Below are 27,099 nucleotides of genomic sequence, written 5' to 3' on the forward strand. Positions count from 1 at the left end.
TCTTTTCTTTTGAATCTTTGGCCTGCTACACTTTCTATTATTCTACTATGCATTTTCTATTGTGAGAAAATGGGAGGGGGATTGTATGGAGTTAGATGATATGTAGCCATAACAAAATTCTTTCTTGAAAGCCAAGGTCATCCTTTGTCTTTGCACCTCTGCACTTGACCAGAACCGGATGTGTGGAAGCTGACAGCAATTTGGAACCCTGACAATAGCAATGTTTAGTAAATCTAAGAGATGCTAAAATCCTTGGAAATACCTCCAGAATTTCTAGTTTGTTTTTTAAAATAGAATAATTTTTGAAAGATCTTCCAGATTAAAGATAGCTTTTGGTTTGTATACAAGTCTTAATTCCCAGCCTTGTACGTGGATATGTTGTAAGAGTTGAAGGATTTCACTTCCTACGTGCAAAGAAACTCAGAATCTCATTACTTCTTAATGAAATTTTGTCTCTACTGCAATATATATCAGAACTCTTTAAAAATTAATTCTGCTATTCAGTTTAACGGAGAACTGGAGCTATGCCAGGGTATATATTGTTGTTATTTCAGTTAGAAATAGATGAGAAATGAGGCAGATAGATGTTGCTTAAATGCAAAAGAGCTAAATGGGGACAGTCCCTTACTCCAAGATATTGAAAATTATCCAAATCTCTAAACTAAATTACCAATGGCTAAAGTGAGTTCAGCTCTTTTGGAAAACATCACACAAATATCAGGATGCTAATTGTTACTAGCCAGTCTCTGCTCTTGTGTGACCCAAAGGTTGCTCAGTAAATGAGAGATGTTTCAACAACCTTGGACAGCCCACTTATTACAGTTGGATATGTTTGAGGTTTCCCTTCTAATTTATATGTACATGTTAACTATGGGTTTGCTTTTTAAAATTTCTGCTGCATAACTAAAAAGGTTCTAAAAAGGCAAGATGTTTGAAAGTTGTACCTTTGTAGGTTGTGCTATTGTATAGCAATCTTTCTCTCCACCCTCCCCAAAAAGGAAAAACCTGGACTTGGGTAAAGGTCTGTGGTTTGAACCAGAACTCTCTATTGTCACAGTTTGTTGCAGAAATCACATGCAGAAAGCACACACAGATAACTGATTCAGCGGGATTCATTAACTTCGTTATATACATAACAACACATGAGTAAATGTACAATACCAATAGTGGATTCTCCAATGTGGTAGTAGTTTCAGGCAAAACACAGTCAGAGGAGAGAATGGTTTCAGTTCAGAGTTCAGAGCTTAATACAGACAAGACCAGACTAATTTCGTTTTAGAGCTGAGCACAGAGCTAAGCCATGGCCAGACTCCTTGCTTAAGTTTCTGTTTCCAAACAGCCCTCATTGGCTGACTTAGTTGCTATGCTTATTCATTGGCAGACCTTGTTACCATGTCTCTGCCAGTTTGTGAATATTCTGACATCTATTTTGATATGCCTCCTCTTATTAATCCTTTGAGGTAGCTATTAATTCTGAGGTTCACCAGTCTGTTTCCCAGTCTCTTGAAAAGATGTTATGATTAGTTATCTTTGGAAAAGTGAGGCTGGGAACCCAATCAATAACAGTTTATTGTTAAATACTGCACAAAGTCTTTGTTGCCTCCTTTGGATATCCATTGACCCAAAAGTCATCTCAAAAGCTATCTTGTCATACAGAAAAGCAGAAAGTTTAATACATAATTTGAATGTCAAACATCCTATTAAAATGGAGTCAGATACTGCCTAACTGTAAATCAGTTTTAAACCCTTTCCAATGTTACTTTATATTAAAAATACATATCATAAATCATAGATTTAATTGAAATAAAGGAGCCTTGACCCAGACAATTTGGTCAGAGGTAGGATGCTTGAAAAATGTTTTCTCTACAAATAGAAATTATACATAGTAAAAATGACTTTCATGTGCAGATTAATTTCCTACTACAAAATATTTCTGGTTACATTATGTCTTCAAAAGAAGAACATGGAGATATCTTGAGTATCTGATATTTCATAATTCAACAACTTGAAGCATGATAAATTCTTAACATTTAGGGCCGTGGAATATTACGATTGACATATTCATAGACAGTAGTGATTTGACTCTTAATTAACTTCAAAGTCATGAAAGTTCAAGGCTCTATTTCCAGAGTGACAAAACTGTCAAAAGTAGTTGCGTGGTTCTGACAAGGAAACATTTCAAAGATCATTGCATTGGTGGTTGCTATTGTTGTTTCTTGTTTATATCAGTTTTTCCAAAGAATTCCAGAGAACATATTAATTTCACATTTTCTCTTTCTCAAAGAAATAAACGTTCTTTGTCTTGACAACTAGACACAATCTCCTTTTGTATGAGTAAGAGCTGAATATTTTCCTGAGAGTGAATATAGCTTCAAACTATGGCTTTATAATCCTGACCCTTTTTTCTTCCTCTTCCATTTCTTATGTAGAATTAAGAACAATGAACTAACAGGTAGCACTTTAAAAATTTTTTAACCCTTGTACTTTTTCTACTTAAAAGTGTCCAAATGTATAGTGATACTTAATATAGCATCAAATCATCTTTTTCCAAGACCATTACGGCAACACTATGAGAATATGTGGTAGCATATGCAAGGTCCTTACTGGTCTTATCTGAGGATGGTTTGATAGCCATGCATGAAGATGAAAAACCAATATACTACTGTATGGTTTCCTTCTTTTGGAGCTACCATGTTTCTCCAAAAATATGACTTACCCCAAAAACAAGCCCTAGCCCGATTTTTGCACCCAATATAAGCTCTAACCCAAAAATAAGCCCTAGTTAAGCACCACCCCCTATCTGTAGGAGGAGGGTGAGGCGCAGGTATCAAGCTGGGGTGGTGGTGAAGAAAGCGATGGATAGGGTATAAATATCCTATGGAGAGCAGAAGAGCCAATGATAGTTTTGGGGCGTTGATGGTAAGATGAATTGACAATTTTGAATAATATAAAATAGTGTTGGTTATGTAATGGTATACATGTGGTTTATCTGTATGAAAATTAAAACAAATTATTTAAAAATAAAGCTGGAGGTGGGGGTGGGGGTTCCCCATTTGCCACCGCTCACAGCAGAACACCCCCACACTTGCCGCCTCCTGCACATCGAAAAAATAAGACCTCCCCGAAAATAAGCCCAATAAGCCAGGCTTTATTTCGGGACCCAAAAGAAACATGGCACATAAGAGTATACTCATATTTTGATCCTTTCGTTCAGCCTTGTTTTTAGTTCTTCCCTTCCTGATAGCTAGGTATTCTCATTACAGCAACAAGTTCAACAAAGCTTGAAGATCTGAGCTATTTGGATGGACAGAGGAATACTCCTTTGCGGACTTCAATTCGTTTACCTTGGCACAGCACTGCTGGAGGGAGAGTTCAGCAAGAAATTAAAGGTAAGACCTATGCCAAAGCCATGATTTAAAAGCTTGCTATTCTTTTTTTAAGAAGGCCATGCTACCAGTAGAAACTGCAGAGGGTTTATTCGTGGAAAACTCTTGAAGTCTATTTCCTTCTTTATGGCATTTCTTAGAACTGATTTATCCCGTCTCCATTTGAACCTCTGTTAAAAAGTGAGGACTGTGACTATGCCAATAGAAGAGAATATTTGTAGGTCAGGGTTGAACTGTGGGGTGCTACGTCAGTGGCGAAATTCAATTTTTTTTTACTACCAGTTCTGTGGGCATGGCTTGGGGGGCATGGCAGGGGAAGGATACTGCAAAATCTCCATTCCCACCCCACTCTGGGCCAGCCAGAGGTGGCATTTACCGGTTCCCTGAACTACTCAAAATTTCCGCTACCGGTTCTCCAGGACCTGTCAGAACCTGCTGGATTTCACCCCTGTCCTAGGTGTCTCTGAGCTTGGTTGTTTGCTTGCAGATATTTCATTGCCAAACTAGGGAAATCACCAGTGTTACGTAACATCATCAGTGCTAACATCAAGCACTGATAACGTTACTTAGTTTGGTAATGAAACATCTTCAGGAAATGATATAGGGCAGCGATGGCGAACTTTTTTGGCTCGCGTGCCATAAGTGGGGGGAGCGCAGGGGGGGCGTGTGTGGGTGTGCCGCACCCATAATGCAATGCGCGACCCCCCATTTTTACATGCTTTTTTCGCCCTCCCCAGGCTCCAGAGGCTTTATAGGAGCCTGGGGAGGGCGAAAACAACCTCCCTCGCCCCTCCGGACGGTCCCTGAAGCCTTCGGAGTGCTCAAAATGATCCTCTGAGCAAACCGGAAGTGACTTCCGGTTTGCTCGGAGGGGACAATCCGGAGGCTTCCCTGACGCCTTCGGAGCTCTCAAAACAACCCTCCGAGCAAACCGGAAGTCACTTCCGGTTTGCTCAGAGGGTCGTTTTAAGCGTTCTGAAGGCTTCAGGGACTGTCCAGAGGCTTCCCTGACGCCTCCGGAGGGCGTCTGGGGGGGGCGGGGGAGGCTGTTTTCGCCCTCCCCAGGCTCCTATAAAGCCTCTGGAGCCTGGGGAGGGCGAAAAATGGCTTTAAAAAAGGGTGAACTCAGCTGGCCAGCGCGCACATGCGCAATGGTCAGCTGACAGGGCCCTTCCAACTCTATTAATATGTTAAACAATCAAGCTCAGAGCATACCAAGGTCTTCAAACTATGACCTTGGTCATGAAAGACAAAGATGGCTTATTTTTCAATATTATATTTTTCAATGAAATAAGTTCTGGGCCTAGAACATTATACCTGAGTATTTAAAGTCAACATTTGATAGGGCTCATTTTCCATTGCTTGATATCTGGGTTTATGGTTTACTGCCATGTTTCTCCCCCCCCTCCCCCTTCGGCTGTCTATCTTCATATTAGGTATTCTCAGAATTTGTGCCTTTTCCTGCTGCCTTTGCTCTTTCTAATTTATATGATCAATGCCGAATCCCCATCCTTTCCCTAATCCTCCTTCATATCTGTTAAGTCTTAAAGCACACATTTATTCAGGAGAATTAGGGATAAGGCTCACTGAGCATGATTGTTGAAACTAAGAGCATTTTGGATGAAAAATCTAGTGTGTTCATTACAGAGTCTAACTTCCTGATTTGTTCAGCACTCCTGCTGGAAGGAGGAATCATGTGGGAATAATGGACAACATGGACAAATATGCTTCCCACCCCCCCACCCCCTTTAAAATCGACTCACTATATCTGGACTAGATTATTGAATTTCAAAGCAGATTAGATGTTTCTGTAGGATTTAAGTTCTTTTAAAAACACACGTTTTTTTCCATCGCTTTGTCTTCTAATAAAGTCTTTCCTCCTTTTAGCACGTTTTGTCCCATATAAGCCTCAAGATATTTTGCTAAAGCCATTATTGTTTGAAGTGCCAAGCATAACAACAGACTCTGTGTTTGTCGGAAGAGACTGGCTGTTTCAAACCATAGAAGAAAAGTTGAAGAATCCCAAGCAGACAGACACGAGGGGCGCTGTTGTCATTGGAAATGTGGGGTTTGGAAAGACGGCTATTATTTCCAAGCTTGTGGCACTGAGCTGCCATGGAGGTCGCATGCGGCAAATTGCTTCCACCAGCTCTGCTTCTCCCAAAAGTAGGTTTGAAACTTTATTTTTTTCTATTTAAGGGGAAAAAATATTTAATTCAGAAAGTGGAGCTATATATGCTTTTGTGTAAATGTGTCTTATATAGATTGCCATTCCTAAAGGGTAGTGAACTTTCTATTAATAGATCATAAAATTATTATTCTCCCCCCACCCCCTGCCCTGCCAATACGGAAAGACAAGTCCCTGTCTACAGGTAGTTTTTGATTTATAACCATCATTTGTTTAGTCACTGTTGAAAGTTAACTGAAAAAAGTGACTTGCAACCGGTCCTCACACTTAAGCATCCCCACTGTCACAATATCAAAATTCAGGCACTTGGCAACCATCATGTATTTTTATATGATGGTTGCAGCATCCCAGAGTTATATGATCGCCTTCCAGCTGGCTCCAGACAATTAAAATCAATAGGGGAAGCCAGATTCACAAGGAACTTACAATACAATACAATAGTAGAGTTGGAAGGGACCTTGGAGGTCTTCTAGTCCAACCCCCCTGCCTAGGCAGGAAACCCTATACCGTTTCAGACAAATAGCTATCCAACACCTTCTTAAAGACTTCCAGTGTTGGGGCATTCACAACTTCTGGAGGCAAGCTGTTCATTTAACAACCACACGATTCACTTAACGCCAGCAGTGATTCATTTAACAACTGTGGCAAAAAAGGAGGCAAAATTGGGCGCAACTCACTTAAGCACCGTCGTGTGTAGCAATGGATAATCTAGCCCCAACTGTGGTTATAAGTTAAGGACCGCCTGTATTCACATTGTATGTCAAGACCTGTTTGAGATTCATTAAGTGCCATTCGATGCTTCCTAGCACAGAAGCACCAGAAGCCTTTTTTTTTTTTTTTGGCACTGCCTGGAGCTCCCTTCTGATTTCAAATCAAAATTGGTGACAAAAGTTCCCCTCCCCAGTTTTGAGGTGGGGAACACATGAAAACTGCAAATATAATCCGTAAAATATTTAATATGATTAAAAAAACCTCTAACCTCACAAGATTAGAGAAACACAGGAAATCTTTAGTTTTTTGCTCTGGTGCAGCCTGCTGAAGTCCTTCCCTTCCCAAAGACGTTTCCGTGGAACCTCTTTTACTGTCCTTCATCGCAACAGATTTTGCATGCAACACTCTAAATTTCCACAGCAATTTTCATCATTTGAATAATTCCGTTGTCATATACATGATGCAAATTACACCTTGACTTGTTTATGTCATTTTGCATATTAACATGTAATTTTCTTCATGGCATCATGCCATCGAACTGACATTTGTGGATACTGGACATCCCCTCCCTGGGGATAGTTTGATAATAGGAGGTGTCATTTTAATTGTGGCTTGCGGTTAAAAGCTTTTTATCCTAGAAGTTGATTTCATGGGACCGCTTATCTATGGAGATCTCAGTCATCCAGGTCATGGTTGTCCCAAAGGTGCATTTTCAAAAGGCAACTGGACTTTCTTGTTTTTTTAAAAAAAGATTTTTCGCTTTTCATCCAAGAAGCTTCTAATATACACACTGGAGCCATATCTGAGGGCACACGAGGCATGGCCCTATGTCAGCTCCAGAGCGCATGTGCATGCTGGCCAGCTGATTTTCGGCCTTCCGGAGGTCAGGGGGAGGCCGTTTTCGCCCTCCCCAGGCTTCAGGAAAGCTTCCATCAGGTTTTCCATCATGGGCATAGTTCATAAAGGAGGTAAACTTTGCAGCCAAACAACTTTCCCATTTAATATTAAAAAGACCGTTTACAGGACTGTGTATAGGTAGTTCTCGACTTACGATCACAACTGAGTCCAGAATTTCTGTTACAAAGTAAGAAATTTCTTAAGTGAGTTTTGGTCCATTTTATGGCCTTTCTTGCCACCGTTGTTAAATGAATTACGGCAGTTGTTAAGTTAGTAACACAGTTGTTAGGTGAATCTGCCCCCCCCCCCCCCAATTGACTGTGCTTGCTAGAAGGTTAGAAAAGGCCCTCACGTGACCCTGCGACACTGCAACCGCGATGGAGCTGACATAGGGCAATGCCCCGCGTGCCCTCAGATATAGCTCCAGCGTGCATGCGCACACTGGCCAGCTTATTTTCAGCCTTCCGGTTGACCTGTTGGGCCTGTTTTTCGCCATCCCCAGGCTCCGGAGGCTTTGCTGAAGCCTGGGGAGAGCGAAAAACGTCCCAACGGGCAAACTGTTAGTCCGGAGGCTTCAGTGTTTCCTGTGTGCATGAGCGCGCGGGGGGGGGGGACGGGATGGTGGTGCGCACAGGCGCAGAGGGGGGAGGGCATTGCATTATGGGTCTGGGCACGCACACGCCATCACATGCGTGCGCGCCCCTTTGGCACCAAGCAGAAAAAGGTTCACCATCACTGAACTATGCGCTTTGCATTCATTAATCCCATCAATCCCATGATCACTTGCTTATTGGGAGATTACTCCTATTTGCAGCTATATCTTACTCCTATGTTGGGAGATGTGGTTCCTCTCTGTTCCATTCACTGGAGTGTGCTTTTTCTCAAAAAAATTCTGGAAAAGGTTCTGAAAGATGTGGGCCAAGAAGCTCAAGTGACTTGAAAGGGGAAACTGAAGAAAATTAGGAGGAACCCCAAAAGGAGAAGGTTGGGGGGTGGGAGAGCAAGTGAAAGGCCCATTGTGTTGATGAGGCCACCTGCCATTTTCTTGGATCATGCTTTGGCAGGGAAACCGAAGAGCAATTTCTCCTGCAGGCTTCAGTGAAAAGTGTGTGGATCACGTCCAGATCCTAGTCAGTCTATGTCAGCCCTCTTTATCCACATGGATAGGATTCTAGGTGCCGTCTTATATGTGCCGGATGGATTTGACAGCTGCTGACAGGGAGCTATTTATCCTGTTTCCAGAAATGATGCAAAAACTGGTGTGTGAGGAGAGGACACAGAGCTTCAGCCGGAGGCTGTTAGCTACAGATAAATTTGTGGAAGGCCAGAAGATCAACACTTTAAAAAGATGCCCAGGGAGCTCTGTTAGGACTAAAGGAGAAAATAAATTCTAATTTAAAGGTGAAAAACGTGGAAAAGTCATATACCGAATCATAAATTGAAGTGAAGAAATAATCCTATATTCCTGGCAAATCCACAGATTCAATACTTAACTTGTTTTGTTTCACAAGATGAATATGTGCATAATTTGAAATGATTCAGTTGATGTGTCAGTGTTCAGAGCTGGACACAAATTCTGCTTCTAACTTACCATTCTTTTCCCTCCCGTTCCTGTTCACAGCATAGCTAATCACCACATTTAACAGGGCCCCTGAAACTGGGATGGACTTGAGGGGAGGGTAGAATGGATGCGAAGGAAAGGTCCTATTTCATCATGTATTCATTAGATGCCGTCTCCACACAGTACTTGTGTACTCTACAGTAGCATGAGTGCTTTTGGCCTTGAGATCTTGGCTGGTTTCTAAGTACTATTGAGGTCCATTATATCTCATAATTAATGTCTGTCTGTCTGTCCCTCCCTCCCTCCCTCCCTCCCTCTCTGTCCCTCCCTCCCTCCCTCCCTCCCTCTGTGTCTGGTCTCCCTCTGTCTGTCTGTCTCTCCTCCCTCCCTCCCCCCTCCTGCCATCTATCTATTCTATACTGTTTGCTGACTTGTAGCCTTTTGGGAATAAGACTGTGTGACAAAATGTGATTGTGTTTAAAATTCTGATGTGAAGATACAAACAGAAATCAGTATAGCATGACACAATTTTGTGAGAGCAGGAGGGGGGGAGTGTGTGCGTTTGCATACAATGCCCTTTCTGTAATCCATTTCTTTGGAGATGCTGGCTTGTTTCAGTTAACTTCTCGTGCCAGGATTTTGTTACCAGAAGGCTCCAAAGGGAAGCATAGCCAGAAGCTATATGCTGGAGACATAACTGGTAACACCTGAGAAAAGAACACAAACAGTGTTTAGGTTATTCTTGAAGACTAAACATCTCCAGCATGACAGATACATAATTTACACCACAAATGGATGCCATCGGTTATAACTCTAGTCTTTGCTTCTTCCCCTGCAGCCAGTGATCCTTGTCAGGAGATTCCTCTCAGCCAGCTACCCCCATCCCTGGTTCCTTCAACTGGTACCAGTCCAGCCAAAACTTCAGCTGGTCCTCCTGCTCAGGAACATCAGAACCAAATGGATGAATCAGTTAGACGCCTTGCATCCAAGGTAGCACATTTAATGCTAAATTGGGTTTTTTTTTCAGTCTTATGACAATACAAAAGCCATGGTTTGTGAACATACACACACACACACACACACAGTGTGTGTGTGTGTGTGTGTGTGTGTGTGTACATATAAGCGTGCATAAGCGCACCAACGTGCCTACCGTCCCTGTCCTAATGTCCCCTTTTATTCTATCCTTTTCATGTATTCAAAATCATGTTTATATTTGTAGCTGTTATCTTATATATATGCTTGACAAAATAAATACATAAATAATAAACAAACAAATAAATAAATAAATAAATAAAACACACACACACACCACCCACTTACTTATCATGAAATCTCCAGAACTGTAAAGCCTACAAATTTGAAATTTGGCACATATGTTCCTCTTGGCTTCTAGATGCTCGCTAAGAAAGGATTTTTCAAAATGACCATCAGATCATCAGTATTTCTTATACAGTAATTAATACATTCTGATGCTAAGGAGTTCTACTCTTCCTCCCCATCTGAAAAGAACTCTGTTCCAACTGCCAGTTGCCCCACATTCCATTACCTCAGTTCAAACTGGCAGACATTCCATTTCTTCACTCAGGAGCGGTCTGGGGCTCCTTACAGTACTAAACGTCGGTATCTCACCAGTACTAAACGTCGGTATCTTATTGTTGTTTAGTTTTAATAAAGCCTGATCAATTTGCTGCACGAAGGCAGAGAAGAGACAGTGCACATTCTTGAGGACTATTTCTCCCCTTCCTAATGTTGCTGCTTCTGTCTGACTTTGACAGGGTTAATCTGTGATTCCAAAAGGAACAGACCCCCCCACACCTTCCACTTCTTCCTAATTTATTCAGTATAATTTCCTTCCTCGTCTATTGGGAAGAGAGGGAAGGGGAGGGGCAAAAAACCCACTGGATTTAGCAGCTTACAGTTTGTTCGTCACTGATGTATCTAACAGTTACGTAAACTGGAATTAGCAGATTGCAGCAGGGATGAATTATTAGAATTTAATGCATTTACTTTGGTAGGAAGGATTGTGAAAATAGGAAAGCCTTGCAAAGGATTGGAAATAAAAGAGGATTTGCTTTGGTGTTGAGGTATTTACTTAAAGCAGTATTATGTAACTATTATCCTAATGCTGTCATCCTCAGTGCCATGCTATGTTTAGAACTTGATAGAAAGCACACACATTAATGTAATTTAATTTAATTAAAGCTATCGTTTTATGCACCCTTGCTTGGATTTACACTCTGGAATTCAGATGCATTTCTGAATAATGAAGTACAGTTGCTGAAATTAAATTGGATGTCCCTACTGTTTGTGCACTAATTAAATGTACCTAAACTGTGGAGGTTCACGACAATTATTTAATTTTTTGATACCACGCTCTCAAATAATGGTACAGTTGATTGTCAGCAACCAAATAGCATTCTGCAAAAAAGCAAACAAATGAACAAAAAGATAGACTGTAGACACTGGATTGGGTTGCTGCTCTACTGAATACGTGGATTAAAACTATCTGGTTTTATTTACATATTGGCAGGCGCTTCCCCCGTGGGGTTAATGAGGTGCCATGTTTATTTCCTATTGCTTTAACTATTTATTCTGGTGTTGGGTACGGAGTAAATTCTTTAAGTGCACAGCACAGATCTCTGATGCTGACCAAGATTATAGGATGGAAAGTAGAAGTTTTAAAACATTTTCTCCTGCCGAAGAATTGATCCTGATTTGGGGGCACGGGCTTTTGTTTGCAATTTGCATTGCCAAAAGTGTTCTTTTGCTTCCTTAAATGAAGTGAAAGGATGAGAAATTAGCTGCACCTTCCCAGTCTTGTTTAGATGTTGTAATGGCAGACAAAAGGTACATGTATTCTTGAATAAGACAATATTCTGTAGAATGGATGAAACTGATAATGAGTTTCTCTTGAAAACTCATGTGCTGGCCATCAAATGAATTATATCTGATGACTTTCAAAGACCTTTTAAGACTTTCTGTAAAATACCAGGCATAAATTAAGAACTCCATCCTAAAAGTTCCTTGAATATTCTCTAAAACTCTTGTGCTATGAAAATATGTGCTATATTATGCAATGTAGAAGATTGTTTTTAGGGGGAAAAAAAAGTAATGTTTTATAGAGATATTTATAGGTAAATATATCACGGTTAAGAAAAAATGCCATCCTGTGATTCTGCTGTTGTAAAAAATAAAAATAAATTATTCAACCGTTGCATAGAGAATTATATTAGATGTACAATGCTGGGGGCCAAATATATTTAGCTAATGGATGTATGTTAAACTAGATAGTGAGATCTGCACATACAGCTTGAATATTCTTCTGAGGTTTATGTCTCAAATGGTTTAAGGAATAATTAGAATGCATTTCAGCCTGGGATACTGCTTTTTCATTATTTCATGTGGTTATCAGCCAGAAATTCTAAACAATGTGGTTTTTTTAAAAAAGGTCGTTGCCTATCACTACTGCCAAGCTGACAACACTTACACATGCCTTGTCCCAGAATTTGTGCATAGTATCGCAGCTCTACTTTGCCGGTCACCTCAGTTAACAGCATACAGAGAACTTTTGATAAAGGAACCACACCTACAAAGTATGCTTAGCCTTAGGTCCTGTGTTCAAGATCCTGTGGCAGCATTCAGAAGAGGCGTATTGGAACCACTGGTAAATCTCAGGAGAGGTAAGCAGGAAAACACACATGTGGCTAATATGGAAAAGTATGTGGAGTATTTTATAGCAGTGGACTGGAGAAGAGTGAAGAGGTTTCCTTTCTTTGAAAGAGGAAAACAAATACCATACAGAATGAAACGGGATGGAGGTGATATTTAAAAGGTAAAGGTTTCCTGTCCAGTCATGTCCTGACTGTAGGGCTCAATGCTCATCTCTGTTTCTTGGCCAAGTGGTCATGTGACCAGCATGGCTATACACCAAAAACACACACAACTTTCCCACCAAAGCAGTACCTATTTATCTACTTGCATTTGCATGCTTTTGAACTGCTAGGTGGGCAGGAACTAGAGCTCACCCTATTGCGGGGCGCTCAGGTCTTAAACCTCGACTGTCAGCTTTCCAGCTGACAAGCTCAGCACCTTTAACTACTGTTACTATTAATTAAATTTGTATTCTGTTGGACTCTGGGCGGGTCACAACAATCTAAGAAATTACAATGAATGATACATTGTAGAAAGCGTGATGAAGTGAGGGATTCCACTCTTCCTTGCTCATTCCTTCCCTTCCCAAGGCTTCACGGCTCTTCCAAATAACAGCAGAGTGGGGGAGGGGCATCTGGATCTCAGGAGGAACCCCATTCCAGAAAGCAGATGTTTCTAGAGAGAAGGCATACATGCAGGGTTTTAGAGATGGTATTGCCATGTATGTGTCATATAGGGCTTATAAGTAAAAAAAAGCACCTTGACTTGTACCTGGAAGCAAATTGGTAATGAAGCAGAGGTGTTACATGGGCATACCATGGCAATGTGCTTAGTAACTTAAAGTGACTAGGGCATGAATGACTACCTGAAGCCATCCCCCGATCTAGGAAAGAGGGCAACTGGTGTTTCCAGTTGGTGTGCAAAAGCCGTCTTGCCACAGATGACACCTTGTATTCAAGCAGGAGCTGTGAATGCATGGAGCTCCCCAGATTATGTTTATATTTGTTAGATAGGAGAGAGACAGAGAAAGAGAGAGTTGATACATTAGTCTTAAATTAATAATGAAGATTAACATCAATGGTTTTTTAGATTATAGTTTTATATATGCATTGATATGCTTCCAAACTGTCTGATCTATACAATAATGGAAAACATGAATTATTCATGAGAGGCGCTGTGTATCCATTTGCAAAATGGAACCTCAGGGTGCCGTGCAGATGGTTGTTCCACAATCTAGAAATGCTTTGTAATCATTCTACTTTTAGCAATGTTGCCACTCTCTAGAAAAAATGAAATGCAATTGCTATTCCTTTATTTAGGTATATCTGTTAAATAGAAATTGAAGCAAATACCCGCCTGGATTGCTACTTTTTGATGAAATATCTAAGTGGATAAAGCACATATCACTTTTTTCTTTTGGTTTGTTAGTCATGCTTGATAATCTTACCTATTGTTCTTAAGATTCTAAAATAACAACATAATATAGTATTTGTTTTATCTCAATGCTGTCAAACGTGCGGCCCATGGGCTGGATATGTCATGTGCTGGCCACGCCCACACCCAGTTTAGTGAAGGGGGGGAAAGTCACAATATGTCATGTGATGACGTCACGAGTTTGACACCCCTGTTTTATCTTTTGGGTCTATAATTCATTGTGTAAATTTAAAATGGGATGTTTTGGTTCCTTCAAGAAGGCATGAAGCTGCTCAGTGCTATGTTGTTTTTTTTAATTCTCTAACCATTTTAATGAATTTCGGAATTTGTGTCAGTATTGTTTTATGTTAATATTTGTATATATTTTTAGTAATAACCTTCCATACAAAGAAGTGCTGTAGTTATAATTAGATAGTGTGTACTTAAAATATGTATTTAATAATGTTTTCAAATAGAACAATAACAAATAAATCACATCTTGAAAATTTTGGTAATGTGATAGATTATATTGCTGCATAAGAAATAGCATAAATTTTGGGCACATAGGAGCTACTTTTTCAGGGGATGAAAGCATGTTAAAGCATATTGTCTACTTATTAATAAATATTTTTGATCTCTTGTCAATTTTTAAATTAGTACTATTGCCAAATGTAACATTTTGCTTGAGTGAACTATTTTAATATTTCTATTAACATGCAAAGGATCATTTCTTTTTAAAAATATTTTAACTATTTAAAAGTATGAGCACATTTCTGGGAAATTGTCAGAGTGGGACATTTGTTTTTCCTTTTAAAATTAAAATACTTTTTTAAAAAAAACTTAGCTTTTACTGCCTATCTTAAGATAGAATAACATTTGTAGGTACCTCTTTTAATTTCAGAATAGTAGATTCATGGCAAACATTTGAATAGATTTACTAGAAAGAAGTCTCCTTTACAAACAGTAAAATAACATTCAGCTGTGTCACTTTTTAGTAAAGGAATCTTCGTTATAGGTTTCTTAGGAAATAGGTAAAAGAGATTTTTAATATTTAAATTAGTTGGCCAATGTATGTCCAGATGAAATAGCCTCTTATTATTCACTTCATCCTGTGTTCCATATATAAAAATTAAGGAACATTAATACTTGTTTTTCTAATCAGAAATCATATTGCTGCAATATGTTAATAAATGTTCTTACCTCTTTTGCTTTTTCACAATCGTGTCCTTCAGAACAGAAAATTTCAGAAGAAGAATGCATCATTTTGATAGATGGCTTAAATGAAGCTGAATTTCATAAACCTGATTATGGGGATACAGTTTCTTCCTTCATCACTAATATTATTTCTAAATTTCCACCATGGCTAAAACTGATCGTGACCGTAAGAACAAACTTTCAGGTAATATTGAAGCAAATGGTGGTATATTTTTTTGCTCTGTTAATAACATTGCGCTCTCAGAACAGAAAACACTGCTTTAAGTTTTACTTGGAAGGACTGATCTGAACTCTTTGACAGTTTCTTCTGTTACAAACTAGACGTAGGCAGGAATGGCCATCATCATAGTTTATACGCAGTGGAGGTCATAATGTATTTGTTATGGGTCTCCAATATTTGTATTCAAGTGTGTTCATTGTGTAGTAAGAACATTCTTCCACACCAATGCCACTGTGAGTCAATTTGACTCAGATTGATGCTTGCTAAATTCTAAAACGTAGGAGTTGAGAGCTGTGTAGCATTCTGAAGCAGCCGCTGTGACCTGATGCAAGTCTTTTGATTATGTACCACACAGGTCCTTTTGCTAGAATTTATGTTGTTCTTCCCATTTTCTCTTTTGTTATGAAATATCCGTGGTTTCAAAGTTTTATTTTTAAATTCCTTTTCTCCAACACAATCTGATTTCTGGACTATAAATCTCTGAATTGAAGAATGCTGGGGATCAGTTTAGAGCAGAATTCACTTCCCAATCTTGACCACAGCAGGAGCCTAACCAGGAAGACTTATCAGAATAGTATGTCAGAAAGTCACATGATTGTCTCCTATTAAAACATATGTGGGAAGCTTTTTCATGAGTATAAGATGTCTCATTGTTTTGCATATCCCCTTGTTTACTGTATATTGGGCCTTTAGCTTTTAAGTAACTCTTGTTTGGTCACAAGAACAGAGTCAGGGTCAGGGGTGGTATTCACTTACTTTCCCTACCGGTTCGCAAACGTGAGCGTGCGCACATCCACGAGTACGCTCGGCCTTCTGTGCGTGTGCTTTGGCTTGAAAACGTGTCTAAATAGGGCGGCATAGAGCCGGGGCGGGTGTGCAGGCCGCTACCGGTTTGGGTGAACCGGTCCGCATGGCTGAATACCACCTCTGGTCAGGATGAATCACTGTCAAGTTATTAAACTTGACCTGTATCAAAGATTACCATTTTAGAATGCAAGTAAAATATTTTGAATGCTTTTTTATATTAAAACATTCAGGCAGAATGCATAGAATAAAATGCATTGATTTGTTTTGTGTATATAAGGAATCTGGGTTTTTTTTTTTGGTCCCTGATGATAAGTGTCTGAATATTGAATTGTTGTATGAATATAAGAAATGAATAAAGGTATTGTTAGACCAAAGAGTTCCCTGTTAATTTAATAAATACACACTAGTGCTAATTAGTTTTTCTGATTCTCACTCTAAAAGCTTTTACCAGCTTTAATTTAGCATGTTTTTAAAATCATTATTAGATATAATAATGAAGTTTGACAAATGCTATAAAGTACTTATTTCTTTCTCCTTCCTTCTCTAATGCAGGAAATAACCAGCTCGCATCCTTTCTTCACAATCTCCCTGGACAATTTTTCAGACAACAAAGAAATACAGTCTGATTTAAATGCATATATTCAGTACAGGATCAATGCCAGCCAGGATATAGTAAACAATATTTCCCTCAATGGAAAAGTTGATGCCATGACTATTGGGAAAGTGAGCAACCACTTGATCTTGAGGAGCATGGGATCTTATCTCTATTTGAAGTTGACACTAGATCTCTTCCAGAAGGGTCACCTGGTGATTAAAAGTGCAAGTTACAAAGTAGTTCCAGTATCTCTTTCTGAGCTTTATTTACTTCAGTGCAACATGAAATTCATGACAAATTCAGCCTTCGAAAGAGCCCTCCCGGTGCTGAATGTGGCTCTAGCATCCCTTCACCCAATGACAGATGACCAGATCTTCCAAGCAATTAATGCTGGCCAGATACACGGGGAACAGGAGTGGGAAGAGTTTTCGCAGAGGATGGAGGCCCTTTCAGGCTTTCTGATAAAAAGACGTGACAAAACACGGATGTTCTGCCATCCTTCCTTCAGGGAGTGGCTTGTATGGAGAGCAGATGGGGAAAGCACTGACTTCTTGTGTGAGCCAAGGTAAAATATAGGATATACTAAAGAGAAAAGCTTTAAGAGCCATCATATTAAGAGCCCCAACATTGGAAGTCTTTAAGAAGATGTTGGATAGCCATTTGTCTGAAACGGTATAGGGTTTCCTGCCTAGGCAGGGGGTTGGACTAGAAGACCTCCAAGGTCCCTTCCAACTCTGCTATTGTATTGTATTGTATATTGTACACTTACCTTGTTTTTCAGAGTATAAGGCGCTCTGAAGTACAAGACGCACCTAGCTTTTAGGGAGGAAAACAAGAAAAAAACCCTGCCTCTGCCTCCCAGCAATTTGCCTTCTTTCAGCAAACAGCCTATTTCAGTTTCAGCACAGCCTGATTAGCGCACACAAAAAATCTGCCTCTGCCTCCCAGCAATTTGCCTCCTTGCAGCAAACAGCCTGTTTCACTTTCAGCACAGTATGATTAGCACAAGCAGATGATTGTTTGTTGGATTTACCTCCCGACGATCAGCTGTTTCAGGCTTCAGGGATTGCCATAGCCTATTGCCACCTTCGCACGCCCCATTTTCGGCCTCTGCATCCCGTTTCCAACCTTCACGCGCCTTATTTTCGGCCTCCCATGCCCCATTTTCCACCCATTTTGGGTGGCGGGGATCGGAATGGGCAGAAAATGGGATGTGAGAAGGCGGCAATAGGCAATGGCAAGCCCTGCACCCTGAAACAGCTGGCCGATCCAACCAAATCAGCTGCTTGTACTAATCAGGCTGTGCTGAAACTGAAACAGGCTGTTTGCTACAAGGAGGCAAATTGCTGGGAGGCATAGGCCAAAGGTTGGGGGCCGGCGGGTGGGCAGGGCTGTATAAGACCCAAATTTCACCCTCTTTTATGGGGGAAAAGTGCGTCTTATATTGCAAAAAATTCGGTAAGTTAGTTGAAGGATACATGGAATTGAAAAATAAAAAGGAGATGTGTGCATATCCAAAAGTAGAGGTCCTACCATTGTTACGGAATGAATTATTAATTATTTGATTCTGCATTTTAAAATTTAGTAATGGGATGGATGGTGTTCTCATCTGCTGTAATGCTAGTGAGTCTGACTGTCCAGCATATTCTTTACCAAATTATTCTTGTACACTTTCAGACACGAATTTCTCAGATTTGCAGAGATTATAGACACAGACGGAATACTTATTTTATTTATTTCAAATATTTACTGTCCATAGCTGCCTCTCATATAGAATAATATGGGAGGAGGGAACCCATTGGAGGAATCTATTAAGTTTTTAAATTTGGGGCGCTGATAAGTATTTTTAATAAATAAATAGACTTGGGTCTGGTCTGTAATGGAATTATTGATGTCTACGGTGACATTCATATTATTTGGAAGAAAAAAAAGTTCAGCTATCTAAGATTTATGGGCCCCTGCTGCTTGGTGCTCTAAATTTAGAAGCAGTTCAAAAATTAATGAAGGGGAATGAATGAGCATGTTGGCTCCTGGAGAAATGTACTTCATCAGGTTTCTTTTGCTAAGCAGAAGTGTCATTTGCATGCTGGTCCCGGCACTGCAGCAGCTCTTAACAATTCCCTTTCCTAGCTCCGAGCATTTCAGTATGCAAAATTGGGGATTTAGTGCTGAGCATGGCTATCCTTCGAGGCTTTCTTAACGACACAAACGTAACACTGACTGAGGCTCTAACAGGTCTTCAGATGAGTTTTTCGTGCCACAAAAATTACAGTCAAGGTACATCTGAAACCCAGGCGTGCTTTAAAAACACTGGGAGGTGACTTTGAGGGAGAGCATTGCTCAAAGTAAAAATAGTGAAAGTTCAAGTTACATGTGTGAAAACCATTAAATACCACTAAAGTAATTTTCTCCAAGGTATCTTTCAGTTCAGAACGAAGAGGCATTTATCACAATAACCTTGTGATAGATAGGTTGTCCTAGTCAAGGGTGGGCAACTTGCAGCCCCAAATCTGCAGTAAACCCAGAGTTACCTTTTTGTGGCCCAGGAGGCCTGTCTAGTGATTCCCCAAACTGGAAGAGGTGGTTTACTCCTATTTTGAAGGACAAAGGAAAATATGTAACCACTCACATATAAAAATATCCTAGATAGACACAGTCAACTCCGGAAGATTTCTAAAATCGCTTCCCCTGCGCCCCCCACTCCCCAGTTGTGCTGTTGAGGTAATCCTCAATTTATGACCACAATTGAGCCCAAAATTATGTTGCTAAGTAAAACATTTATCAAGCGAGTTTTGTCCCATTTTATATCTTTTCTTGCCACAGTTGTTAAGCGAATCATTGCCGTTAAGTTAGTAACACGGCTGTTAAGTGAACCTGGCTTCCACAATGAATTTGTCTACAACCAGTATAAATAGGAACCAGTTACCAAGCATCTGAAATTTTTTCACATGCTGCAGTGGTCATAAGTGTGAAAAATGGTCATAAGTCACTTTCTGCTCTGCTTATTGTAACTTTGAATGGTTAGTAAATGAACTGTTGTAGATTGAGGACTACCTGTGTACGTGATGGGGCCTTCACCCATTTTGCGGCCCTCACCCATCTCACTGTCCATTGTCACCAAAGCATTGCTTTCCCTTATCATTGTAATGAGTATAATTACTCAATAGTTTCCCCGAACTGCAAGACTGGTGACATATACATTTAATAAATTAAATTATACGGCATTATTTGACAATTCTGATATATTATGAAGTATTGTTTTTATGTAGGCAGCATATATTTTGATTGATCTTGAAAACTAATCCTTAGTTCTTCATTGGGAGGAAAGTCTGAGGCTTAACTGAGAAGTTAGCAAAAAAAAGCTTTCTGTATTATTTGAAGAATATAATATGGATAAGTCCATGAGGTCACTAAGAGTTGAGCTCAAATAAGTGATTACCTTTTGTTTCTTTTAACCTCTTAACATGCATAAAACATTAATCCATTGAAATAAACTGGAAGTCATCTTCCTGGAGATCTAAAGTTGACTTACATCAGCATAGTTACATTGTAATAGTTTTATTATGATCAGGAAAAGAACCAAAATATTTGTATATCTGCTTACTGTTTGAATATTGCGCAGGGAATTGACAGTGGCGTTTGCACAACTTTGTAATCATATATATTTATACTTAATTTGCATTGGTATTATAAATACAATACATTTTCTTCCAAAAAAAACCTGGTTTAGTTTCAGAATGATGTACAAATAAAAGAATAACAGATCAGTTAACTGAGTTGGAAGGGACCTTGGAGGTCTTCTAGTCCAACCTCCTGCACAGGTAGTAAACCCTATACCATTTCAGACAAATGGTTGCCCAATCTCTTATTAAAAACAGCATTCACAACTTCTGGAGGCAAGTCATTGCACTAATTAATTGTTCTGTCAGGAAATTTCTCCTTAGCTTTAGGTTGCTTCTCTCCTTGATTAGTTTCCATCTATTGTTTCTTGTCCTGCCTTCAGGTGCTTTGGAGAACAGCTTGTCTCCCTCTTCTTTGTGGAATCCCCCCCCCCAAATAATCCTTAACTTACAACTGGTTGTTTAACAACAATTAGAAGTTATGACAGATTACAAATTTATGACCCATACGCAAAGTTACAACTGCCAGCCCATCCCAAAGTCACATGATTGCATTTTAGGCTCATAGCAATGAGTTCGAATTTATGACCGCTTGAAAGATTCCCTGGTTACGCCATCACGTTTTGCAATGTTTTCGCTGTTTTCCAGCAAAAAAAAAGTCCATTGGATAAGTTGAATGAGGACTTAAAACCACGTGATTTACTTACTGATGGCTGTGTCTCACTTAATGGTCATGAAATAGAATCTGGTCACGTGACTCGATTTTCGACTGCAACAACTTCCAACCCAAAGTCTAGGTTCAATTGTGGTTCCCAAGTCAAGGACCAATAGCTTTTTTACTTCCTAAGTTTAATATATTTTGAAATTTAAACTTTAGACAGAGGAAAGAGAGAATGAAGACCTGTCGGTTGAGATACTCTGAAGGGACTTATTGGGAACCTTTTAAGATTTGTCTCCATTCTTTTTATTGTTGCATTTAGGAACGGGCACGCTCTGCTTGCATTCCTCTTTTCACGTCAGGAAGGAAAACTTAACCGTCAGCAAACAATGGAACTCGGGCATCACATTCTCAAAGCTCATATTTTTAAGGTAAGAGATACATTATGTTCTCCCATTTAATCTGCCATTTTGGCTTATTCTTTGTTAGGTATTTCTGTCACAATGCCTTACATTACAACATTCTTGGTGCTTTGAAAGAACCGGAGGCCAACACCACTAAAGAACTGGTAGCTGTGGCTTCACATTGCTGTGTATAATAACAGTTGTTCTTTCTTATTGTTATTTGCTTAATATTACAAAGGCATGCCGAAACAATTTATGAACCACAAAATATCCAGTTTTTTTAAAAAAACAGAGAAAGGGAAACAAATACAGAAACAAAAGCCATTACTTGAATATTCAAATAGAGAAGGCTTGGTTTAAGACAGTGGTTTCCAACATGGGGCCCAGGCCCCACAAGGGGGCAATTTGATTTTTAATGGGGGCAATTTGAACCTTGTTTAAACTAAGTTAATGCCCTTTTAGGTTTCCTCCGCGTGAGTAGAGTTCACTTTTGGAGTAAAGTAAGAATTATATGTCACAGGGGCGGGGGGCATCAAGATTTTAAAGATGCTTAGGTGGGGCATGGCCCAAAAAAAGGTTGGGAACCACAGGTTTAAGATAATAGATTTTCAAGTGCACCATTAAGATATAATATTAGGTGCTCTGAGGATTTCAGTGATTTGAGCATTCCAGAATAGAGGCAAAAGAGAGAAAACCTTTAAATATCACTAAACAGAAGACTACCAACCAAAGGCCACCGAACAGTTCCTTGTTTTTCTGGGTACGTGCACTAAGTTCTCCCTTTAGGATCCATTAGGATCAAAATCATACCAGCAACTATCCATGGCCAGAGGTGTACTCTTCAGATACTACTTTCCAAATCCATTAGTCCAAACCAGGATCCGAAACCTTCACCCCTACCGCGTAACTTTAGAATTTATAGCTGTAAATTGTCTCAAGACAATATAGGAGGATATCACACTTGGCAGTATCAAAATGTCCCGAAATTGCACTTCCTCTGTCTCCTGTATGGTTAACTGACAAGATAGCTGTAGTTATACTTGGCTTTTTTAAAATTGTTTTTAATGCTTGTATTGTTTTTATGGTTGCTTTATTTTTTAGATTTTTGTTAATATTTTAATTGTAAGCTGACCAGAATAGTACAATATGAGAAAGATGTCTCTATACATTGACTAGATAAATTGAATAGTTAGATAGGCAGAAAGATTGATTATTTTTCCCACAAAGCCAGACTGGAACTGAAATTGAAAAAGGTTGAGATAATTGGGGGAAAGACCTAACATTCTCTCAACCAATTTTTCCAGAAGGGATATTGGTACTGGGTGCAGGGTGAGTTTCTTCAGGAGTGGACAGACCCAGGGGTGGGTTCCGGCAGTCACTACTGCCAGTTCGCTTGTGGCGCGCGTTTGATGCGTGCTGTGCGTGCATGCGCAGTGTAAAAAGAATGGTTCTGCGCATGCACAGAATCAAAAAACAAGATGTCGCCACTGTAGGCGCTGCCCGGAGAACCGGTTCAGGGGCTTGGCAGGCCTGGGTTGCTGCCGGTTCCAGCGACCCGGGCCGCCAAACCACTACCAGTTCGGTTGAACTGGTCCGAACCAGTAAGAACCCATCATTTTGAACAGACCACTTTGATATACCATTCAGGGATCTTTAAATTAGATGAGCAATCCAAGAGCTGCATCTGTATCTATGCAAACATGTGTAGTTACACGTCTGTCTCTCCCTTCTGGGCACTCGGTCACATTTAGTTTTCTTTATGTTAAGGTCAGAAAAAAAGAGAAGGTAAAACTTTTTTTCCCCCGTCAGGCAGGGAGAAAACTCTGCTGACTGCTGCTATATCCATGCAGTGGCGCAAGGAACCCTCATCAAGTGGCAGAGACAGATCTTAAGGCCTTTAGGATACATGCACTTTAAAAGATTATGCACCTTAAAGTATATTTTTATGCCATGCGCCACCCTGAACTGTGACAATTTAGTCCATGAGGGCTTTTTTTTTTTTAAATGTCAAGCAACATTCAAGGCTTCTTTCTGTAGTTTCCCCTCCCTGCAATTCTGTTGCTTCAGTTTTTCTTATCATCACCGTTCGTTGTGTCTTGCCAGGGACTGAGTAGAAAAATGGGCATTTCTTCCAGTCACCTTCAGGCCTTGTGGATTGGCTACAGCACTGATAGTTTGTCAGCAGCACTTGCGTCTTTGAGAAATCTCTACACACCAAATGTAAAAGTAAGAAAGTAAATTATTGGTTATGTTTCCAATTTGTGTTCTGATTTTAAAAATAATAATAATAATAATAAAGATTTGGTAGCTGGTATGAGGGGTGGGGGGACATCTTTCTTTAAAAAAAATAGGTTTTAAATGTGTTGAGAATTTGTTCCAGTGTGAAGAGAAATACTGGAATATTCCATCAGTCTTCAAATCATAAAGTTGAAAGGTGCCCTTTCAGCCATTGTGTCCAACCTCAGCTCAATTTGAAAAGGTTTTTTTTTTCTTCTTCAAAACTTTATTGTTTCTGAAAAATTAGTAGTTAGGATGGCAAACAGAAGCAATGAGAGTAAAGTCAGAAAAAGCAACCAATTTAATGAAAGAAGACATGTGCTATTACAAAAATATGCCCAGATTCCAAGGTGATATTTGGCTATCTGCATTTGCAGAATTAATTGGAAAAGAAATCTCCATTTCAGGAGAAAAACCTCAGGGGAAGAAAGCTGGATGAAGCCATTGCTTCTGCAAATGTTGTGGCTAGACAAATTAAGATGGCCAAATTCTCTAGCCCAATGTTGGCGAACCTTTTTTTGCCTCAGATGCCAAAAGCATGTGATTAATTTAATTAATTTAATTTATTTGTGCTTCTAGACCGCCCCCTCTCCCAGAAGGGACTCGGGGCGGTGTACAGTCCATAGAGAATATCACAAAAATACAATAAAAAATTAAATATGTACAGTTTGGAGGAGGTTAAAATGCAATTAAAAGAACTGTACAAAGCTGAATAAATATAATTTTTTAAAATCCCTAAAACAGACACAACAGATTAAAAAACCCTAAAATAACCAGATAATAATACATTTGCCAGGAGGGACAGTTGTAATTATGCCAGGCCTGCTAATCGGAACAGGTGAGTCTTCAATTTTTGCCGGAAGGAGCGGAGGTCAGAAGTGGTTCTAATGTCGGGGGGAGGTCATTCCAGAGGGTTGGGCCCATCACAGAGAAGGCCCTACTCCTTGGTGTCGCCCGTTGGCATTGCCTAGTGGACGGCACCAGGAGAAGTCCCTCCCTGTGTGAGCGAATTGGCCGCAGGGATGTATGTGGGAGGATGCGATCCCGCAAGTAACTAGGTCCCGTGCCATGAAGCGCTTTAAAGATGGTAATCAGCACCTTGAAACGCACCCGAAAAACCACAGGTAGCCAGTGCAGCTCGCGCAGGAGAGGTGTTACGTGGGAGTACCTCGTACTCCCCATCACAGCCCGCGCGGCTGCGTTCTGAACCAACTGCAGTCTCCGGGCGCGTCCCAAGGGCAGCCCCATGTAGAGAGCGTTGCAGTAATCCAGGCGGGACGTCACCAGCGCATGAGTGACCGTGCGTAGGGCATCCCGGTCCAGTAGGGGGCGCAATTGGCGCACCAGGCGAACCTGGTGGAACGCCCCCCTCGCCACGGCTGCCACATGGTCATCCATTGACAGCCGGGCATCAAGGAGGACGCCCAAATTGCGCGCCCGTTCCACAGGGGGCAATTGTTCGCCCCCTATGGCCAGCGATGGGATCAGCTGGCTGAACCGAGGTGCCGGTAGCCACAGCCACTCGGTCTTGGAGGGGTTGAGTTTAAGTCTGTTGTCCCCCATCCAGACCCCGACGGCTTCCAAGCACCGGGACATCACTTCAACAGCCTCGTTGGGGTGGTTTGGGGTTGAAATATACAGCTGAGTATCATCAGCGTAGAGGTGATACTCAACCCCAAAACCACGGATGATCTCACCCAGCGGCTTCACATATGTGTTGAACAGGAGAGGCGAGAGGACCGACCCCTGTGGCACTCCACAAGTGAGTGGCCTCGGGGTCGACCTCTGTCCCCCTGTCAACACACATTGCCTCCGGTCGGAGAGGTAGGAGCCGAACCACCGCAAAACGGTACCTCCGACTCCTATCCCCTCCAACCGGCGCAATAGGATACCATGGTCGATGGTATCAAAAGCCGCCGAGAGGTCTAATAGGACCAGGATAGAGGAACAACCTCTATCTCTGGCCCTCCAGAGATCATCGACCAACGCGACCAAGGCTGTCTCTGTGCTGTGCCCGGGTCGGAAGCCGGACTGGCGTGAGTCTAGATACTCGGATTCGTCAAGGTGTTGTGGAAACTGCTGCGCCACCACATTCTCGACAACCTTCGCTAAAAACGGAAGGTTGGAGACTGGACGATAGTTAGCTAGCTCCATTGGGTCGAGTGCAGGCCTCTTAAGTAAGGGTCTCACCACCGCCTCCTTCAAGGCGGCTGGTAAGGATCCCTCACCCAATGAGGCATTCACCAGGCCCAGAAGCCAGCCTCGGGTCACCTCCCAAGATGCCAGTACCAACCAGGAGGGACACGGGTCCATTAAACATGTGGTGGGTCGCAGCCGTCCACGCAACCTATCCAAATCCTCGGGGGCAACAGAATCAAACTCCTCCCAGGATGGTCTCACAAGACTCGCTGTTGGCGGCCCGTCCGGTCCACTGAGGGGGGCCCATCCGCTCCAGATCTGAGCGACTTTATCCTGCAGATATTCCCCAAACTCCTCTGCTCTGCCCTGCAAGGGTGCCCCTTGCGTCCTCTGTGACAAGAGGGAGCTGGTCACCCTAAACAGGGCGGCAGGGCGGTTATCCGCGGACGCAATAAGAGCAGCGCAATATCTACGTTTGGCCGCCCTTAATGCCACAAGGTAGGTCCGTAAATAGGCTCTTACCTGTGTTCGATCAGATTCGGAGCGTGAGGACCTCCACCTGCTCTCTAGACGTCTCCTATGGCGCTTCATCACCCTCAGCTCCTCGGTATACCAAGGAGCCCGGGTGGGTCGCTGCCACAGGAGAGGTCGCAAAGGCGCAACCCGGTCCAAGGCCCCAGCCGCCGCCCTATTCCAGGCGGCCGCTAGGTCCTCCGACCGAGCGCGGGTCAGGGCTACAGGTAATGGCCCAAGCTCCATCTGGAACCTATCCGGCTCCATCAGGTGCTTGGGGCGGTACCAGCTTGGACCATCTGGTCCCGCCTCCTCGCGGTGGGGGGTAGCGCCAGGGAAGTCCAGCCGGAGACATGAGTGATCCGACCATGACAGGGGTGTAACAACAAAGTCCCCTATACCCAGATCACTCGTCCACTGCTCAGATACAAAAACAAGGTCCAATGTGTGGCCACCTTCGTGTGTGGGGCCCTGAATTAACTGGGTCAGGCCCATGGCTGTCATGGAAGCCATGAACTCCCGAGCCACCTCAGACGCTGCTCCCGTCGACAGCAGGTTGAAATCCCCCATAACCACAAGCCTGGGGATCTCAACCGCCGTCTCCGAGATCAGCTCGAGGAGCTCGGGCAGGGCCGCTGATGTATAGCGAGGAGCCAAGTATACAATCAGCAAACCCAACTGCCTCCCTGGGCCCCATTTCACACCAAGGGACTCACACCCGGATATCTGAGGAACAGTGAACTCCCTCGGCTCTAGACCTTCCCGTATAACTACCGCCACCCCACCACCCTTACCCAGGGCCCGAGGCTGATGGAATGCGCGGAAACCTGGTGGGCACATTTCC

At 41.6% G+C, this 27,099-nt stretch overlaps 1 protein-coding gene across 9 annotated transcripts in view; it reads left to right on the plus strand.

Moving 5' to 3' along the window:
- TANC1 (tetratricopeptide repeat, ankyrin repeat and coiled-coil containing 1) overlaps nucleotides 1-27,099 on the plus strand; it is a 175,983-nt gene that overhangs the window by 121,556 nt on the left and 27,328 nt on the right. For all 9 annotated transcript variants that reach the window (XM_081943176.1, XM_081943178.1, XM_081943181.1 and 6 more), the window contains 8 exons: nucleotides 3,264-3,389; nucleotides 5,274-5,552; nucleotides 9,582-9,733; nucleotides 12,192-12,423; nucleotides 15,040-15,206; nucleotides 16,602-17,209; nucleotides 21,245-21,353; nucleotides 23,430-23,552. In XM_081943176.1, coding sequence (XP_081799302.1) covers nucleotides 3,264-3,389; nucleotides 5,274-5,552; nucleotides 9,582-9,733; nucleotides 12,192-12,423; nucleotides 15,040-15,206; nucleotides 16,602-17,209; nucleotides 21,245-21,353; nucleotides 23,430-23,552 — 1,796 coding nt within the window. The remainder of the gene's footprint in view (nucleotides 1-3,263; nucleotides 3,390-5,273; nucleotides 5,553-9,581; nucleotides 9,734-12,191; nucleotides 12,424-15,039; nucleotides 15,207-16,601; nucleotides 17,210-21,244; nucleotides 21,354-23,429; nucleotides 23,553-27,099) is intronic.

This window comes from Natrix helvetica (assembly GCF_964273705.1).
Source record: "Natrix helvetica genome assembly, chromosome: 1".
Taxonomy (NCBI): Eukaryota; Metazoa; Chordata; class Lepidosauria; order Squamata; family Natricidae; genus Natrix; species Natrix helvetica.